Raw genomic sequence first — 15242 nt, 5'->3', positions numbered from 1 at the left:
TTATGTGGGGGCATGGCCTTCAGGTGAGCCTCCCACATAGATACGGGACTTGTGTTTGCAGCTGTATCTGATGCTCAGGAAGTCCCGTTGGCCAATCAGATTCCGGTCCAAAGCATTTGAGCACGTGCAACACAAGAGACATCCTATTTCTGATTGGATGATTAATTACAGTTGCTGAGGATAAGGTTACATTAATTGGATTGGACATAAAAACTAACTATCAGGAGGACCGTATTTTTTTTCAAAACTTTAAATCATAAATTCACCATGGCAACACACCAGACCTATTCTCCAACCATAACCGCCAACACATTGATGACCGCCAGCCCAACGACCCTCTTGACAGTTCGCTGGTCGCACCTCCTCCGCTGTTGCCTTTTCACCTTGACGTGTTGAATGCTAGTGTTCCATCTGGGCATCTCCTCAACCCGCATAGACAGGTCATCATAGAGCTCCTCCACACTGGCCTCCATCACCGCCTCCAGCCGGAACACCTTCCTGGCCCCGACGGCAGCAGCACCCTACTGCTGATGACGTCGTCATTGGCCTGGACAGCACAGCACAGCAAAAGTATCACAGTAAGTATCAGCAAAAGAAAACGATACAACGCTTTCACTTACAAATTGTACTATTCGGCGTATGTTTTTTAGTACAGTCGAATCAGATACATGTCATGATTAAGCAGCTCTACGTGGCTAGGTGTGTTGGAACAAGGACGCTCACTGGTTTGGCTGCGGGAATCGAACCCAGAACCGGCTGTGGGTAAAACACACTAGCTCCTCAAATTGGCATTCGATCCAAATAGCAATAGATACAAAGAAAACTGAAATATTGATTCACAAGACAAGACAGCGCTGCGACATGGGTCAGTCGACCCCCACACACACACACACACACACACACATATTAGAGGACATCGGAAGACACCGAATGGATTGATGACTACCTCTGCAATCGCTGTCTTCCATCCCTCCACTTCCTTCAAGATTCCCAGCGCCTTCCGCGTCGCCTCTTGTCCTTGGTGCACGAACAACAACTCGTCTTCTCTCAGCAAGACCTGCTTTACGTTGTCTGTTTTAGCCTCTGCAATGTTGTATATTTATATCCATATATCCATCATAACTTAAGGTTTTTGTCAGACCTGGATAACAGTGTCAGTTAGAGAGCACTAACCTTGAAAAAAAAAATGTCCATAGGGGCTACATGAATGAACACTGTATAGTAGGCTATGGCATGTGTTAAAATAATAATAATAATAATAATAATAATAATAATAATAATAATATCAATAATAAACTCGAGCAAAGTATCCAATACAGGTCCAATACAAGTTCACAATTAAATTAATGTTTTGAAAAGAAAGTGTGCCAAGTGATAGTTATTCAATAGATCAGAGAATCAATAGTTTCTGTTCTTTAGCCAATTAAAACACATGGTTATTGGTCGCTTTATGTTTCTTTCCAATGAAGGTAGTTGGGTTCTTGTTCGGCCTTGATGTAGCCTATTATATATATTTATATTTGTATAGCACTTTATATCTGAAACAGATTTCAATATTTATATATTTCGTACAGCACTTATATCTGAAACAGATCTCAAATTAAATGAAACGTTTTTGTCATTATACAGTAGGCTACAGGTGCATGTATAACGAGATTTGGTTTGAAACTCTCCACTAGTGATCTACCGTAACAAAATGCTGAATTAAATCAGAGAAGGCATAGGCTTATGTCATGCAATTTGGCAATTATGGTAATTATGGTAAATCATAGGACCCTTTTTCAGAAAAAGGGTCCTATGTTCCCCGGTATGTATTGCGACCGGGGAACATAGGACCCTTTTTGGGGAAAACAGGGAACATAGGACCTGAGGAACATACTGTAGGTACGCTCCCAGCTCAAACATGGAGATATTATTCACCAGCGATATCAGACCAGAGGAAGTGAATATACACATCGAGTCCGTCTCGATGTGTTGGCGCAGCTCTCTCTCTCTCTCTCCCTCTCTCTCTCTCTCTCTCTCTCTCTCTCACACACACACACTAACTCAAATCATATATTAAAACACATACAAATGGCTCACTAAAAATCAAAATGATCTCTGGGACACTTAAAGAGGTTGGCTCCCCTTAAGTGTCTTTGTTTAAAAGCCTAATAGACTGGAACACAGTACACTCCCCCAGTTATAGCCATGCAGCTGATTGTAATCGATAGTCATAATCAAACAGGGGCCAGCCAAAGCTGGACAGAACCCACCTGAGGCAATAAAAGGGGACACTTTAAATTCTCATATTTTTGTCCGGCACAGCTCGGTTACTTGGTCGGATTCTGTAAACCCTTCCCTTGTCATACAAACAACGCACAATCTCATAAATTGTATTGTCCCCAGAGCCAGTTTACCCATAGAGGGCATCGGGCGAGTGCTGAGGGGCATTAGTCAGTGGGGGGGGGGGGGGGGCACCAAATGTTTAGGATAGCGAGTAGCCTTTTATGATATTTGTCATAGTTATAAATATATTATTTACCGGCGCAGAAGCAAACAAGTACAAAATGACCTGGTTTTGCATATGGTAATAAAAATGTATCCAGAAGAAAACCCAGCTGATGATGGTAGTGTATAAATTGTAGGCCTATATTGTAATAATAGTGTAAGGGATGCAGTCTCCCGCCGCTCAACAACCCAATCATGGGGGGAGCCTGGGGCTGTGGTTCCATTATGTTACCAGGAAAAGTTCGAAATTTGGGTTGATGGGCATTAGCTGCCAGGCAGCGACAGTTTCTCTGATTCTTTTTCATTAATGATTGAAACATTTTTTGAATGATGTCCTGAAATTGTTAAAGCTGATTCTCTGTCGGTCTTGATTGCAGCTGCCACTACTGTTTTTCCCACCCGACTTAACTATGCCAATCACAATACAGCCCAGAGCCAAGAAGAAATGAACAATTAAATAAAACACAGGAAAAGGAAAAAAAAAAATATATATATATATATACAGCTTGTGAGGGTTAGGAGTAGGGGTAGGGCTTGGGTTAGGGCTTGGGTTAGATATACATCTTGGGAGCAGTCGCTGTAATGGTACTATTTGATAAACCAAACACAGAATAAACTTGAACCAGAGACTGCTATACCAAAAAATATAGTTAAATAGACAAACAAAAGAAGTAAACAATGTGGGGCTAGATTGCATTTAGGGAGGTCAGTCAGGGAGAAGAGATAATCGTCATGAATATGTTGGCAAATTATGAATACAACATCACAATGTTTTAAGCACTTTTGGTAAACAATCTCCCATCTGGCACATCATTTACATAATAATACAGCGTACTAAATTGCCTGTAAAGGGAGTGTAAGCTGAAAAATAATTATGACCATGAAAATGAAAGTATGTTTTACAACTTAATCCTAAAACTGCAAAGCACCACATTCTGGACTTAAATTGTAAAGAAACAAATAAGAAGAGAAAGAAATGGTGAGAAAGAAAGAAAGAAAAAAAAAATACAAAATAAAGAGCAAAGGAAGAAAGAAAGAAAGAATAAAAGAAAGGAAAGACAACAAGTGTTCCAACAGGAGTGGAGCGACCTCTGTATCATAACATCTTGTTCTTTTATCCTCTTCGTTTATACGATTTTCAGTGATGTGCAAGGGAAAAACTATGATTACATAAATCAAGCAGCCTTAGGTTGTGTAGCATTGCCGGTATTCTGATTTATTTAAGAATTTGTTTCTGGACATCTTTTTCAATGATGCAAGAAGAAAACCAGTATCTTCCAATTGCAAGATAACTTATCTGAATGATGACAATGATGAAACGAAAATGCATAAAATCTTGTTATATTATTTTATTATACAGTATTTTATGTCATACGCAATAAATTTGTGTAGATTGTATCCCAGCACATTGAGGTGGGTTCCTCTTTAGGTCGCAATTTTATTGCTTTATTTTTCATACATTGCATTTATTTTGTGACATAGCACAGGTCCTTTTAGCCTTAGAATATTATTCCATAGAAAGAATAGTTATTTTTGCTCCCTCTTTGAGAAATGTAAAAAAAAACACCACATATTCTTTTCAAAACACAACATTTAGATTTAAACATACTATACTGTTATTCCTCTTCATGGTGGATCTCAAGGACCTCTGCTTCTCCAATCCTCTCTGGGAAACAGGAGAAGCACACAGTGTTTATGTGTGAAAAGATTCAAACAAAGATTTGCCTGGCAACACAGATGGTAATCCAAACCCTTTCTCTTACCTGGTCTGTCCTGAGCGGAGGAACGCTTGGCATGGCTCAAGCTGTTTCAGAAGAACAAACAAATAACCACAATTGTTACAAGTTGTGCGCTTTGCCAAGCAAGTGTGTGGGGTCGGAAGAGCGCTAGGCTAACCTTGATCCCTGTCGCTTCCTGTGGGCCTGGCCTGTTAAAGAGCCTTGTGTAGACAGCGTGGGATGTAGCGGCTGAAAGTCTTCATTGTCCCCATGGTGGCCCAAGGCTTTGAGGTCCATCATGGCCTGCTGGATCATGCCCATCACTAGGTCCTTCTCTGTGGTAGGTTGTGAGGAGGCATGACCACTATGATGAATGACGATACTGATAATGATGAGAATGATAATAATAACAATAATATGAATGATAATGCAAAAAATAAACAAATAATACAATACAATCAAATAATAATAAACAAAATATATTATTTATAATAATACAAAACTAAGACAATTCTATATTCAGAAGAAGAGAAATATAGATCTAAATCTATATTAAATAAATTAATACATTTTTTAAAGGGGTAGTTCAGGATTTTGGACATCGGGTCTCCATTCCAAGTGAGCCAGTGTGTTATTTATCATTGGAGACGTTTTCAACACGTTTCATTCAGTCCTAGTTGCAGAAATCGCTGGTGCTAGGCTAGCGCAAGTCCAGGGGAACTGCTAGCCTGCCAATAAAAACAGTTTTACCCACTCCAAAGTACATCCGATGCAAACCAATTATAATGCCAGACTATCGATGTAAATGTCTGTGTTGATAGAATAATATTAGAAATAAAACTATCCTTGTATCGCAATGATCACATTACATTTTGGGGGACTACTTTCTCAGCAGCGGCGGAACTTCACTTTGCTCCGGTGTAGCAACCAATTCACTACAGCAGAAGGTAAACAGAGAAGCGCACTCCAGGTAATATCAGTCCGCTGCTGCCGTAGCTTGCTTCCAACTACAGGGATTATAAACGAAATGCAATGCGATGTAAGGGTAAGTTTATTTCTAACACTATTCTATCAACACAGACATTTACATCGATAGTCAGGCATTATAATTGGTTTGCCTCGGAAGTGGGTAAAACAGTTTTTATTGGCAGGCTAGCAGTTCCCCTGGACTTGCGCTAGCCGAGCACCAGCAAATTCTGCAACTAGAAGGACTGAATGAAAAGTGTTGAAAACGGTCTCCGAGACCCGATGTCCAAAATCCTGAACTACCCCTTTAAAATGTATAATTTTGCATCCACCCAGGGTAGAACGAATCATTGCGCCATGTTATTTGTGAGACATTACAAGAGAAGAGCCAGCGTGTTACCCCTCTGGCCTGCCAGCAGAAGCCACCTCTGGACCTGAGACAAGGAGTCCGTCTGCAGGATCTGACTCAGCACCTCCAGCACCTAGAGTGAAGAGTGATGGGGGTGGACTAACTGATTAATTTACATTTTCAAATCGTCTCCTTTCTACCACATACTTTGTGTGCCTAATATTATAAACTGATAAGTAGACGAGGTGGAGGTAGGTGAGGTGGAGGTAGCGGTTGGGTAGGTGAGGTGGGGGTAAGTGTTGGGTAGGTGAAGTGGAGGTGATGGAGGTGGCGGTTGGGTAGGGGAGGTAGAGGTGGAGACGGGTTGGATAGGTGAGGTTGAGGTAGGGGTTGGGTAGATGAGGTGGAGGAAGGTGTTGGGTAGCTGTGGTGGAGGTAGGTGAGGTGGAGGTAGGTGTTGGGTTTGGTCGGTGAGGTGGAGATGGAGGTAGGTGTTGGGTAATTGTGGTGGAGGTAGGTGAGGCGGAGGTGGAGCTAGCTGTTGAGTTTGGTAGATGAGGTGGAGGTAGGTGTTGGGTAGGGGAGGTGGAGGTGGAAAAAGGGGTTTGGTAGGTGAGGTGGAGGCTGCTACCAGCAGCTCTTGGTCGTAGAGTGGCTGAGAATGGTGAGCCTGTTTGTGGGTGGAGGTTCTGCGCTGGTAGGCCGGGGCGGAGGGAGGGATTATCCTCCCGGTCCGAGCTGAGTACTGGGTCTTTCTGCGGGCCGGTTCGTCCATCGGTGGCTTCTCACACACAGAAGTGTTCGAACATTAAATCCTTTCACTTTCTTTTTCTTTATCAAGAACTAGTTCAAAGATATTCAACAGCAGCACTGTTGAATTGAATGAATTTTGCATGCCATGAACAAAATAGTAGCTCAATGTACCTCTGGTGTTTTCTTTGCTTTAGAAGCCAGATTGACTTTCACAGCCAGTTCTTTAAGCTCCTCCCTCCAGGTCTCTGGCAAAAGTCCTGGAGAGTAAATAAATGAATACAAATAAAAATGATAGAAAAATACTGATGAGTAAAAATATTAATAATTATATAGACTTCATATAGACAGAAACTTCATTAATGAAGTCTCACACACACACACACACACACACACTGCATCCATGTGACCCACGATTGTGAAGACATACCTGGTCTGCTCTGATGACTACAACTCCCATATGGACTCAGGGGACCCAGCGGCAGAGGGCAGGACCTGAACCCTGCATGGCTTTTGATGAGTGGATGAGGAAACAATGACGTGGTGACACCCCAGTCATCTCTCACCGTGCATACAGGATTCCCGTTAAGCCCTGTTGGGATCAAAGGTCACCAACCATAATTAATTGTATTATTTCAATTACATATGCATATCATTGTATTGCCTGATGCCATAGTGCATTCAATGCCATTTGTAGTGGTGCTTCATCTCACATTCAATAATTCATCATTATGATTTTTCTGATGATGAACGTAATTGTGGTCCCCCCTCCCGCACTTGGTGCCAAATGCGCAGCCCGTGTCGCGCTGAATTTAAACAACAATGACTAATCTCACAGGTTAAAGTTAATTAGGGGGCCAAGCACAAAGTGCTACTATTGTAATTGTTAGTTTTTTTAGGGGTCGTATGAAAAACATAGGAACCCTATTGTATGTGTTAGTATTATTTATTTTTTTATGACAAATTTGGCCATATATCAAAAACGAAAGGGTCAAAGGTTGTATAAATTGGTAGGCTTGTAGAATTCTTAAAATTAGTTAGGGATGAAAAGGATGGGCAAGATATAAATTTAAAAAAAATAAAAAAATTTAATTGCATATATAATATGCAATTTAAGTGCAAAATACTCAACTGGCTGCCATTTCCATTAGGGAAGTGCGATATGCATGAAACTTTTTATGCATGCGCCATTCGTCATGATGAACAACTTTCATGGTGCAACCCATATAGTCAGACCATTTGGATATAGTTCATTGACCGCAACTTGATCAAAGGCCAACACTCCAACAGATTGAAATCCAAAGAGAGAGCTACATCTTTTAAAGTGAAATCTAATCAAGCAAATCAAGCAGGTGTAACATTTCAAAACACTATTGCTACAAAGAGGAGATTCCATAGTATTGCCAAATTTCAAGTCTATATCTGAAAAAAAATGAATTGGATGCATTTGTTTGAAGTTGCCTTTCTGATCCGCGGCCTCTCTCCAACCAGGCTGGGCCTTAAAGCGGTACACACGTCATTTCACAAATGTCTGTTTCGACGATGGATTTTGACACTGCTTGACAAATATGGTTGGTGATTGTTTTGATATATTAACTTACGGTAAACCAGTTTTTGAGGCATACCACCCACCCCCCCCCCCCCACCCCCGTCAACGATCCCGTCCGATCGCATTCCCCCCCCCCCCCCTCAACAATCTCGTCTTGCACCGGGGCCATCATCATGATGTTATGCCACTGCTATTGAGTCAGCCTCATGACCATGGGGTCGTTGGTTCAAGTCCAACCTCAAACAACCATTCTGTGAGGCATGTCATTACATCAAAAAAGTATACTATCATGTATTCATTAGGCCACCATACATCATACGTCATACATTAGGACCCTGTCAAGGTTGGGACTCTTACACTACCGTCAAAGCCTACTTTCCCTTATGTCCTTATTCTTCAGTGTAGTACTTGCTTGAACTGGCCCTTGCAGTCATCATTTTGTTTAGCATTTTGTGTACTTGCCTGTTAGTAAAAATGTATTAATAATACTTAATTATAAAAAACGTTAGTTTGAGTGATGGGCGTTCGGCAGACGGCTGCTGTGGAGAATTGACGTCGCACAATTTAAAGCCATTTGATTCTTATTCTTCTGTGTGGCCTTGCTTAGTATTAGTATTACCACTGAAATCAAAGTTATTTTTTTCATCCTTTCAGCCATAGCCAGTGATGGATTCGGACCAAGACCTGTCACTTAAGTAATGGTAGCCCACTTTAATGGAGCCGTCTAACCACATGCCACATGCTTTTTACAGCTTACTTAGCTTCAGACCACTCCGCTGAAAGCCTTCCCAGTACTGCCACTCGAAACTCAGCTCAGACCAACCTCACCGCCTGTTTTGCCACAGACCACCTATAAAATCGTCAAGATACAAAGTGGCAGAACCTTGCCCCACCATAATGAAAAAACAACATGAAGGTAACAGGCCGGAAGAGGAAAGGACGACCAAGATAGTATCTAGGGTCACAGCATTTCTCTGTCAGAAAGTGATATATAAAAAGAGATACATTTATAGAGAAACTTTTAATCGTGACAGAATCAAGCAAGACCAATACAAGCAAAGTCGGTGTATCAGGGGGTGTAATGCAGTGAAGTATGGACTCCATCACACTTAATGATGCAAACTATAGCAAACAAAGCAAAGCCATCTCTAAATAATCCACATATTAAGGCTATATATACATCCAAGTGACAGGCCACATAAACCAATTCAACAGCAAAAACCATGACAGGAATAAAAATGAGAGCCTATATACCATCCATCCACCCATTCGTTTCAATGTTAAATATTCTATATTGAAAGTGCTTCAAAAGTGTGAATGCATCAAAGGCAATCCCTCGAGGTGGAAGAAGAAGAACCCTGCTGGGAACAAGCAGCAAGTCCTGCTTTTTATTGCCACTCAAACCACTGTTTGTTCAACAATGTTCTGCAGTAGGATAGTGATCGAGTTAGAAAAATAGAAATGGCGATAAAAAGAAAGTACCAAAATGACATGCATTCAGTGAAATAATTATAAACCGCTCAGTCAGTTTTAATCCTAACCCCCTTGATGTTAATGCTCATGGACAATTTGGTTCAATTTGACAGGCCTTGACTCAGGAGTTAACTCAAAACTGAAATGGTTCACATGAATGAATTCTTAAGTTTTAGATTTAGGTTCAGCCTTAGGCTTAAACCGGAGGTTCTTGTGTTATTGTGTAGCCCACTCTGTAGCCCGGATGGAACTCTCTGGATGTCAGCCATGGTAACATCTGTTTTGAATTTTGTGAACGCTTAGGAAGGGTGCTTTAATGCTTCCTTTCTTATCTCCTTTAGCATAGGGTACACCCAACCATCCTTTAAGAAAGGAAAAGAGATAATGCCGTCCCAGAATGCCTTACGGCAGCAACATATAAGGCAATGCACCTTTCACAAAAACAAACAAATAACCGACCAATTACTTTTCATACAATCCTCCTGTGAATTTGTGAAGGCTGGATTAAGACCACCTGGCCAAGTCTAGTTGGACTCTGGGGCTGGCTGAGGCTGGTTGAGTAATCAGTGTGCACAGGTTGAACCAGCCATCTCCACACACACTCAGGGATGGATCTCCTGCAGGGTATTGGAGTGTCATTTACCAAAACTGCAATAATCCCGGATTTAAAAAATCACCACCCTGTGCCCAGGAAAGTTTCCTAAGTGGAGTGTGGAACTTTTCAGACCGTTTCAGCCGTTAACCACACACACACTCCCACACATACTAATTGGGCTTCATGTCGAAAAATATGAATTGAGGCTGAGCATGAGCAACCATTTTGTTTCACTTTTGTGACTGGGAGCTTATATATGGGCAGCATTAGCTCAGGGGGTAGAGAGGGTTAGCTGCTAACTGCAAGGTTGCTGGTTCGATCCCCGGCTCCTCCTAGCTGAGTGTGACGGTGTGTCCCTGAGCAAGGCACCTAACCCTAACTGCTCCTGACGAGCTGGCTGTCGCCTTGCATGGCTGCCGTTGGTGTGTGAATGTGTGTATGAATTGGTGAATGTCAGGCAATATTGTAAAGCGCTTTGGGTGGCCACTGGTTACAAAAAATGCTCTATATAAATGCAGTCCATTTACCATATCCCTCTTTTTCCTTTTCAAAATCCAACCTTGGTAATGTAGTCGTATTTTCTCCCCAGGTCATATTAATATGACCTAGACGTATCCATCATGCACTTTTAAGTAGTCCATTTTTGGAAAATTGTAGTGAAACTATGGCCCCCTACAGCCCCCCCCTCCATAACAGCCCTGATGCATAATTACATAGCTGAGTGTAAGTGCAGTCGGACGCTCTTAGCACCACGGACGTGACTTCCTGAGCCCTTATGAATTCTCCTTTCCTTGACCTGATTGAAAAATATGATCTATTACATTGAAGGGTTTTCTTCTGTGTCTCTCTCTCCAATTGTGGGGGGGGGTCGTTTGTGTGCCTCACCTTGGATATGTTTGACCCGATGAGGGTGCGGGTTGTGCCTGGAGAAGAACGAATGGTGACTCATGGTTCCGAAGCGTGGGCTACTTTTGATCAACGTGCGGGCACTATGAGCGCTGAAGGGCACCTGACAGTAATTGCTGACAGACATCTCCTCCGCGTTCGACCGGCTGACCGGACCGGGCAGTGTGGTGGCGGTCGACATGCTGGAGACACAGGGGACGGATGGCTATGATTGGCTGCGAAGAAGAATCTGAAAGAGAATGTAAATAAGTCCTTAAATCAGGCAACGGATAGGAGAAAAGGTTCACCTTTAGACGGGAGAAAATGAAATAGCTGAAAAAAAAAATAGAAAATAATAGCTGAAGGGAATATGAGAAAAATTACAAATTACAAATCAGCATATAACAAAAGGCGTCACGGCGAAGAGATGGTTTAATTAAAACATAGCTTTTTTGAATTTGTGTGCACTTACCTTGACATAACCAGCTTTTGTGCGGTTGTCTTGGTCCTGCATGTGCAATGTTTCCAATGTTGCTAAGGAACCTGTATTGTCAACAAGAAAGAATAGTTACCATGCACAACGAGCGGCTCGCCTCCCATACAAAAGGATAACATTCAAGCCGTGTGACCCAGCACAAAAACTCAACTATGTTAATCCACACAATACTTTAGCTTTAATCAGACATAGAATTTCTATTAAAAATAATGATGTTACAATATGTATTACATCTGCTGCATTGCAAAATGTAGGTGTTATAAGATATAACACCTTTAGAGAAAGATATTTGCAGGCCTCATATGGTGAACCAGCTATGAGCTATTGGAAGGATTCATGTTGAACCAGCCATAAGCTATTTTCAGGAATGACCAGTTTAAAAGTGACGTATTATACCACCAGGTGTGAGTGTCATTGGCCATTACAAGCCGTTTTTGAAAATCTGCCTCTTCTGACATCACAAGTGGGCGTTTCCACCTAGATGTATGATGGATAGATGAGCAATGTTTATACCTGGTGGTATAATATGTAACCTTTAACTTCCCATGGGAGAGACTTGGGGACCATCTACAGAGGAACATGTTAAAAGTTTCCTGGTAACACTTTATAATAAGGATTTGTTGAACCATGAACCATTGATTAACCTTAGTTATTGCAGTTAATTAACAGTTAACATGGTCTAGCAATCATTTACTAACTAATGTAATGTTAACTAAGGAAATGGTGTACATATTGACTAAGGAATTAATGTATACATTATTTATAAATTAGGGTTAACCCTAATCCCTATGCAAAGGATACGCAATAATGCTTTTGCATTAATAAATTGTAGTTAATGGTAAATTGATGTACCCTGATTGTGAAGCGTTACCAGCATCCTAAAACGCAAGTGGAGCTGGCGTTGACATAGTTCTCCGGTTGATTTGCTTTGATCTGTATATGGACACCTGCTACTACTCTAAGTTACTGAAATACCAGCTACTGGTGAGTCGTATATGCCAACTAGGTTAACAATGCAAACTTGTATCCTTAATCTTTGGAAGCTTAGGTCATATCCACAAAAATGTGGTAAGAGGACTGCGGTTGGGGGGATTACTCAAGAAGGATGCCAAAAGATTGGCAAAATGTTGCTCTGTTTCAGTCACCATAAGTATGAGAATCTGGAGCCAAATATGTTTTGTTTATCCTTAAGTGTTCGGTGTTTAATAACTTAACTTATCATGTAGGCCTTGTAAAGGCGTAAGCTTGATGAACCTTTTACATTATCAATATTTCTTCACAAAATGTTTGGATCTTTTTTCTCCCCTTTGTAAATTTGGATCAAAATAAAAGCATTTAAACTGCATTTAAACTAAACCAAAAACAACAAAAACTCAACCACCACCAGCTATCTCCAAGCAACACTCATACACACTACCACTCCTCTCGCCCACCAGTCTCCCGACCTCCTGCAAAACCGGGCCCAAGCACTTTAAGAGGGACAGGGGAGGAGTGAAATAATAATATGCATGAAATCAACCACCTGTTCCACCACCTCCGGGCGCTAACGCATGGGAAGTTGGAACCATAGGATTCAATTCTTATTTGTTTATTTTGCCAACTCAGTTTATCGAGTGAGATCAACTTTTAACCAGAAACGTTTGGAAGTTAGTTGAAACAGCTCAAATTTACAGTGCAACTTGTAGTTTTACATTCACTCAACGTAAAAATCATTTTAAGACCAGCAATTTCAAGTTATCGTTTTTACATTGTAGATGGGACCAATATACTGGAGGAAAAAAGGACTGCCAGAAGACATCAAAGAAGGCAGGAGAAACACCCCCATGACTGCCAGTAACAGCAACACCATGTATACATTCCCATGTATACATAGTGCGCTCGTTAGGAGAAAGGAGAACATGGAGAAAGGAAGAAAAAATAACTTTAGTGAATGCGAGGTGGAGGTGCTGATTTCGGAGGTAGAGGCCAGAAATAAGATCGTGTGGCTCTCTTTCCTCCGGAATCAGCACCAAAAGCAAAAAACTGGCGTGGGAAAACGTTGCCAAGTCGGTCAATGAGGTTGGGGCGGAAAGCCGAACTGTGGCTGACATTTAAAAAAAGTGGTCGGACATCAAGGTGGACGTAAAAAGAAAGGTCTCTGCCCACCGGAGAAGCGTGGGTCAGAGCGCAGCGGGGCGGAGTCTGGGAGCTCGCCCTATTTGAGCAAAGGGTGGCAGCTGTGATTTGGGATCGGCTCCTTTTTGACCAAAAAAATCATAATAGTCGCGGAACACCCGTTAATTTTGAATGCGACCATCTTCTAACAAGGCCAACACTGCCATTGTCAACCTATCGATTATTGCCACATTTTGCGCATCCTTTTATATTGTCATTTATTTGGATGCATTGTTGACGATAGGTTGTATGTATCCATACAACCAATGTGTCAATAATATGTAGGCCTACATAATTCGAAATTGGCCGACTGGTTCATTGATGGATTGATTTTAAGTAACAATGGCTTGTGCTTACTCCACTCAACATCACATAATAATATTGCAGTCAAGAATTTCACAACAAATGTGTGAAGAGAGATCATATGTCATGCGTGGTCCGGAAAATATGTAACGTTTAATAAACAAGCCATCACTGAAAATAATATTGCTGGGGCTTCCTTTTAATTCCAATATTGACAATTTAGTTTTATGGGTCTGATTAAGTTTAGCCTAACAACAGTGTCACATTATGCGTCTCGACAACAATAACGCATGATTGAAGCGCATTTAAGATCACGCATTCCAACGTTCAAATCCACTTTGAACTCGCCTCATATTGCAATATTACTTCATGACTCGTGATCGAGTAGGCCTAGGCCTAATGTTGTTGCGCTGCATTGCCTCTATGTGCCGCCAACTGACAAAATGCAGCAGAAATGTGCGTAAGCCAGGCATTTAGTTTGCGTGGAGAACCGCACTTTCTCACGTCAAGTCAGTCTTTGTACATCCGAACGTTTGCGTGAGAAGTTGCTTACGCAGCTTTTTGTGCGTAAGCAAGCTTTGTACATGAGGCCCCAGGTCAAGTAAGAACGGTGTCGTTACTTTGAGGGAGAGAGGGAGGATGGAGAGGAAGGGAAGGCGAGGAAAGATGTGTAGCATTGATGTTATATATTTTGAAAGTTTCAATACATCTCAAATGGTAGGCTACAATTGTTTGGTTGATTTGCTTATTTTATTAACAGGTTTTACTTGTACTTTTACTTGCAATACTTAAGTAGCCTACATATAATATCAGAAAATTACTTTTGATACGTAAGTACAATTAATATCAGATACTTTAAGACTTTTACTCAAGTAGGCCTATTATGTCTGTACTTTTAGAAAGTGTGGCTTTCAGGTAGGCTACTTCTTCCACGACAAGCAGACGCATCCGCTTGCGCTTTCCTTTGGCGTGCTTCGACTCCGCCCTCAGCTCAGCACTATAAATGCTTCACTGATCGGGTTTCGACATGATAAATCTATCCATCACATTGGGAGGCTATTGGATTTCATTTATAAAACGCAAAAGAAAACAAAAAAACGATATCATCGATTTACACTAAACTAAACGTGTTCAGTGTTCGGTAATGATTTTGTCATGCCCAAATAAAAAAAGAAACAACTCAAGCATCCCATAACAACTGGAACTCCGTGATGCGCTCCTCTGCTGCTTTGACAGACTGTCAATAAGAGCCCCTCCACGTGCAGTGGCGCTCCAGCAGCCTGCCGAGCTGCCTCTCCATTGGACGCGGAAGGCGCGAGCTACGGACGCCGTCGCGGATCCTTGCAGGAATATATATATATATTTTTTTTATTTTTTATTTTTTTTTAAAGAGATTTAAACATATTTTTTAAATCTAAATCGTCAAGCTTGTGTGGACTGGAGCATAGAGGGTGTGTTTTCCGTCATTCAATATCGCCCCCCACCCCCTACGCTGACTGACTGACCGGACCAGC

General features: G+C 41.5%; 1 protein-coding gene across 1 annotated transcript; it reads right to left on the bottom strand.

The window, feature by feature from the left end:
• Positions 1 to 968, bottom strand: star2 (steroidogenic acute regulatory protein 2; the record flags this gene model as incomplete). Its single annotated transcript, XM_084485558.1, is given in 6 exon segments — positions 1 to 149; positions 280 to 284; positions 376 to 506; positions 509 to 547; positions 724 to 731; positions 947 to 968. Coding segments are annotated over 6 exon segments (354 nt in total).
• Positions 969 to 15242: the final 14274 nt, after the last annotated feature.

Source organism: Micromesistius poutassou, assembly GCF_964030765.1.
Source record: "Micromesistius poutassou genome assembly, chromosome: 21".
Classification (NCBI taxonomy): domain Eukaryota; kingdom Metazoa; phylum Chordata; class Actinopteri; order Gadiformes; family Gadidae; genus Micromesistius; species Micromesistius poutassou.
The sequence above is the reverse complement of the archived record's forward strand: the minus strand, read 5'-3'. Positions and strand labels throughout refer to the sequence as shown.